The sequence below is a fragment of the Monodon monoceros genome, unplaced genomic scaffold (genome assembly GCF_005190385.1).
Source record: "Monodon monoceros isolate NGI ecotype Baffin Bay Population unplaced genomic scaffold, NGI_Narwhal_1 Super_Scaffold_1, whole genome shotgun sequence".
Lineage (NCBI taxonomy): Eukaryota > Metazoa > Chordata > Mammalia > Artiodactyla > Monodontidae > Monodon > Monodon monoceros.
In genome coordinates this window covers 53126199-53132198 of record NW_021703765.1, presented here as the reverse complement: position 1 = coordinate 53132198, position 6000 = coordinate 53126199, and the positions used below count along the sequence as shown (strand labels likewise).

At 44.6% G+C, this 6000-nt stretch overlaps 1 protein-coding gene across 1 annotated transcript in view; it reads left to right on the top strand.

Annotated features, from left to right (window-relative positions):
• DLGAP1 (DLG associated protein 1) overlaps positions 1-6000 on the top strand; it is a 292601-nt gene that overhangs the window by 251535 nt on the left and 35066 nt on the right. Inside the window, exon 6 of the mRNA XM_029218054.1 lies at positions 541-917. Within this exon, the coding sequence (XP_029073887.1) occupies positions 541-917 (377 nt within the window). The remainder of the gene's footprint in view (positions 1-540; positions 918-6000) is intronic.

Below are 6000 nucleotides of genomic sequence, written 5' to 3'. Positions count from 1 at the left end.
CCCTCCCCCTCCCCCACAGGCACTTTGCCCTGTTCCTAGGATTAGGACACACAGGCTCACAACCTCTTTGCTTTCTTCTTTTTTTCAATGTTCTTTATTGACCCCCAGAATCTTCTCCAATGAGTTACTTTGTTCAGCATTAGCTGTGGTTAATATTTCCCTGAGAAGGCAAAGATTTCCCAGGTCTTTTCCGTGTTACACATTATCTCTCAGGGTGCCCTGTTGCCCGGGAAGATTTCTACAGATGGCTAGTCCTGTCTGTTTTATGTCAGTTCATATTAATCTCCATTTCAGAAACTTCCATCTCAGAGATCAGTGTTTTTCAGTCTCTCTCCCCCTCAGTCGTATGGGGGTGTCGCCTTACAGGAGGCCCAAATATGCCCCCTAAGCAGGGATCTCACTTAGTCTATCAACAGACCTGTTTTCACGTTCAATGTCTTGGTGTGTTTCGTGGGCCCTAATTTCCAATGGATGTCAGTTACAATATTGACAATTAAAACCCATGCAGAAATCAGTGTCTTTGTTTTCGCTGTCTTCCAGTGTCATCTTGCATTACAACATATAAGAAGACACCACCTCCAGTCCCACCCAGAACTACCACGAAACCTTTCATTTCTATCACAGCCCAGAGTAGCACAGAGTCGGCCCAGGACGCCTACATGGATGGACAGGGCCAGCGAGGGGATATTATCAGCCAGTCTGGACTGAGCAACTCCACGGAGAGCCTGGACAGTATGAAGGCTCTGACAGCCGCCATCGAAGCCGCCAATGCCCAGATCCACGGCCCAGCAAGTCAACACATGGGCAACAATGCTGCCACCATCACCACCACCACCACCGCCATGGCCACCATCACTGCAGAGGACAGGAAGAAGGACCACTTCAAGAAGAATCGATGCCTGTCCATTGGGATACAGGTAACAGCCTCCCTTTCTGTCCTTTGAAATAGGAGCCCAGGGAGTTCCCTGGTGGTCTAGGGGTTAGGACTCGGCGCTTTCACTGTCACGGCCTGGGTTCAATCCCTGTTTGGGGAACTGAGGTCCCACAAGCTGAGTACCTCAGCCAAAAAAGTAAATTTGTTAAAAAAAAAAAAAAAAAGAAATAGGAACCCCAAATGAAGAAATGTACCCCCCCTTTTTTTTTTTCCAGAAGTTTCACTATCTTGCCATTTTGGATGAGGTAGGACCAGACTTTCAAATTACTGGCTCTGGACTCCTGTACATTGTGAAATGTGATTTTAAAAAATTACGAAGGTGTTTTGTCTACAGACATTATCAGCATCTTTTTTCCCCCCCAAAAATTCCAATCTTTTAAAATTGAAGTATAGTTGATGAGCAGCTTTAATTTTTGTTCTCGAAATTGAATGTGGTGAGACAAGGGGAGGATAATTAAACAAACATGAACACAATCAAACATAAAGTGTCCTCAATTCCTAATGCACATTTTGATTCTCAAAAAAGGAGTGGGCATCCAAGAACAACGTGGGTGACTGGATGGTGTCACAGTGTGTTCAACGCTATTGAGTAACCACACGAGAACAAAAACGTGAACCACTTCTCACAGACATGGGAGTGATGGCCAGTGAGACCAAAGGGAAGGAGAGTGTGGAAAGCAATAACTCCCATCACAGCATCATGAGGAAAGAATGTGCACCAGGGTCAGTGTAATTGTGGGCTATTTAATCATGCATTTCATTAAAAAGGTAGATACTTCGGCAGGCTTCTCAGTTCAGTTCTCTGTTTTCTATTGCCCAACGATAAGATCAAACTGATTCTTGGTTGTTAGATGGGTTCAGCTTGGCTTACCCTGCTAGAAATTTCCTCCCATCCATGGAGAAGAGTCATTCTTTCCCCCCATTTTTGTTGTGCTGTACCATTCTGCAGGTGCCCTTTGAATAATAACTTCCTGACGTGGTGGCCCATAAATCTATCCACACTGAACCAGCTCTAAGGCACGTCTAAGCACCAGGTGTGGGGTACGTTTTCACAACGATGATGGATGTTCACCATCCATTCTGCAGAGCCCACTTTGAAAGGACAATTAAACTTTCTCTGGTAGCAATGAGTCAAATGCTTTTTTATAACCAACGGGTTACCATGGCACGACTTGTCAAGTTTCCTAAAAGAACTTGTAGCACGGGTGCTTGGGACCAGATGACCCAGCAGGAGGCCCCGGGCCTGAAGTCAACCTCCACCCACCCTCACCCCAACCCCAATCCCAGGAGTTAATTCCCTCCCACCACCCAGAGGATTTCAAGGGGTGGGGAAGAGCAGAGGCCGGTCTTCTGTGTCGTCCCAGGCAAATTATTTAATCTTCCTGAGACTGTCTTCTCATCGAGCCCACGTAGGATTATTTGAAGGAGGGAGTTTACAAAATCCAGCTTCCTGTAAGGCTTTCAGTTTGGGATGACGAAAAAATTCTGGGGCTGGGTAGTGCTGATGGTAGCACAGTAATGGGAATGTACTTAATGCCACTGGAACTGTACACTTAAAAAGGGTTGAATGGGGGCTTCCCTGGTGGCGCAGTGGTTGAGAGTCCACCTGCCGATGCAGGGGACGCGGGTTCGTGCCCCGGTCCGGGAAGATCCCACATGCCGCGGAGCGGCTGGGCCCGTGAGCCATGGCCGCTGAGCCTGCGCGTGCGGAGCCTGTGCTCCGCCTGCGTACCGCAAAACAAACAAACAAAAAAAGGGTTAAATGGAGAATTTTATGTCTGTTTTACCATAATTTTTTTAAAATTCCACCTTTCTTATCTGGCACATAAGTGGCACCCAGTAATGTTAGTTTTCTTCTACTTCCTTAATGTTTAAATTTTTTTTCTTTATTTTACATTAGTTTTTCAATAGATAATATATTCCTATGGCTCAAAATTCAAAAGTTATAAAAAGACATACAGTGACCAGCCTCTCTCCCCTTGCTATTCAATAGCCAGTCAGGGGTTTCCCTGGTGGCGCAGTGGTTGAGAATCCGCCTGCCAATGCAGGGGACACAGGTTCGTGCCCCGGTCCGGGAAGATCCCACATGCCGCGGAGCAACTAGGCCCGTGAGCCACAACTACTGAGCCTGCGCGTCTGGAGCTTGTGCTCCGCAACAAGAGAGGCCGCGACAGTGAGAGGCCCGCGCACCGCGATGAAGAGTGGCCCCCGCTCGCCGCAAGTAGAGAAAGCCCACGCACAGAAAAGAAGACCCAGCAGCCATAAATAAATAAATAAATGAAATTTTAAAAAAAAATAGCCAGTCAGTTCTCCTTTCCGGAGAAAATCAATAGAACCAATACTTGCATCTCCCTGCAGGGATATTTTGCACATATTCAAGCAAATATATATTTATTCCCCTTTTTACCCAGATAGTAGCAGCATATACCTCACACTAGTCTATATCTTGCCTTTTTTCACTTAACAATGTATTTTAAAGGTAATTATCTGTCTTACTGTTCATTTTATTTAAAAGCTTCTATCTTAATCACCTCCCAGTTCTGCTGGTTGGTTAGGTTACTCTCTAAATAATTCTTAGAATAAAGCATTCATATACTATATGACATCCAACTTAATTATTATTTTTACCCAGTAAGACAGAACTACTCTGAAATTCACGAGTAATGTTGGGGAGAAAGTCTTTGTTTCAGAGACCACCCTGTTTCTTGAATATTTGGATATTTTAGTGAGCTAAAGAATTGTTCTTACTCTTCCTCCAATCATTGTTCACAGCTATAGAAATTATATGAGAGCACTGCGTGCTTTATATGGTTGTCTCATTCTGCCTCTACAGCAGCCCTATGGCATAGGTGGGGTTATTATCTCTCCCCCAGAAGTGAGAACCCAAGGTCACACATCTTATGTTGACAGAGCCTAGATTGTACCTTGGCATCTAACGTGACCACATTATGCTGCTTCTTTGATGGAGAATAATAAGTAAATTTAAATTTAGGATACAAAATAGTCATCAAATTTCATTACACTGTAATCTAATTTAAATCCTAATCCCCCAAATATGTGATACTAGGACCTTGGGCTCTTTCTCACAGTTTACCTTTTTAGGGTGAGAGTTTTCAAGCCTTTCCCAACATTTTAAATTTAATCTATATCTAATAGTTAATATTATAATTATTTACTTTACAGCCTGTGTGAACTTAGGCCAATTACTTAACGGTTTCCTCATCCGGAAAATGAGAATAATAATAGTTGCTATTGCATCGGGTACTTTATATGTTGTAATAAAAACTGATGGATAGGGACTTCCCTGGTGGCGCAGTGGTAAGAATCTGCCTGCCAATGCAGGGGACACGGGTTCAATCCCTGGCCCGGGAAGATCCCACAAGCCACGGAGCAACTAAGCCCATGCGCCACAACTACTGAGCCCGTGCTCTAGAGCCCACGAGCCACAACTACTGAGTCCACAAGCTACAACTACTGAGCCCACGTGCCACAGCTACTGAAGCCCGTGCACCTAGAGCCCGTGCTCTGCAACAAGAAAAGCCACCACGATGAGAAGCCTGTGCACCACAACAAAGAGAAGCCCCTGCTCGCCGCAACTAGAGAAAGCCCGTGTGCAGCAATGAAGACCCAATGCAGCCAAAAAATACATAAATAAAATTAAAAACAAAAAACGGTTCAAAGCATAGTGCCTGGCATATTAAGGGCTCAGTAAATATTAGGTTTGATTGTTATTATTAGTATTATCCTCCTTTAAAATTCTGATTAGCCAAAAACACTAAAATTGTATCATCGGCCGTGTGCTTTCTCAATTTTTTTCAGGACAGAGATTTAATTAACCCTGCAACATATTTAAATTTTTGAATGCCTCTTCATAAATTTAAGTAGATTACCCTACATACTATACAAGAGAGGTGACATTTGTCAATATTTGGATCTAACTAAGGGGATTAAAGTCAGAGAGATAAATTTATCTGCAATGACTAAAGCTTAAGAAGATGACAACGCTTTGATGCAAATAAGCTGTGAGTTTGGACAGGTGGGGCGAGCCTGGAACAGTACAACGTCCTTCATCCTCGGACCCCTGCTTCCTTTCTTTCTCCCTTTCCCGGTGCACTGAGCACCACGGTTCTTAAGGGGAATATCTATCATGCATCTTTCGAAAAAATTTCATTGGGTAATTTTGAAACTACCCCAAAGTGTAACGCTGCAGCATCGTACTTTGTCTGACATCCTGAGCATTTTTAATTTCCATGAGTGTAGCCATACGGAACCAGTTAGAATCCCATTCAGGAAAAAGGAAGCCGTGCTCGTTTCTCACACAGAGGCAGTTTCATACACCAAATTGGTTCTACAGTAATGGGATGGTTGAGAGAGCAGAAAGGGATGCAGTAAGAGGTCACCCTTGGACTAGGGGAGCAGAAGAGGAAAGACGGGGTTACCAAAATTCAGACACTCAAGAGGAGAGGCCCACATAGACCACTGAGGCGAGCACGGCCGTCTGGTGCCAGGACTTGCAAGGGCTGGCACACGCGCTGTTGGGCTTCGAAAGGGCTGGGGTTGGAGCCACAGCTGCCAGCAGAAGGTGGAAACAGGATGGAAGCCGCCTTCCCTCCTCCGACCTTCCTTGGTTAGAACCTAATTGGAGGCCAGCGAGCAAGGAAGCCTGGGAAATGTAGTCTTCAGAGTCCTGGCCCCTGTGCCACAGAGCAGCTGGGTAGAGAAGGTGGGCTTGGGGCTTCCAGACAGTAACTAAGTCACCAGAATGAGGCACTTTGTCCGATTAATAAATAAATGTGCTATTTCCCTCAATGAACACATGCATTCAAAAGCCCGTGACGGATGTGGTGAACATGTGATCTTGGTTCACGTGTTCTTCTAGTGGGAGCAACTCATAGCACTAAATATGATTCTAGAATATCTAAAAATATGCATTTTTATATAATATGTCACCAAAACTCACATCAGCTACTTTTTCTGGTGCTTTTTCTGGTGTTCTAGTCCTCGGTGGGTGGGGGAAGGATATGGATAAATGAATAAATGGAAAGCTATTCAATATTTCTATATGG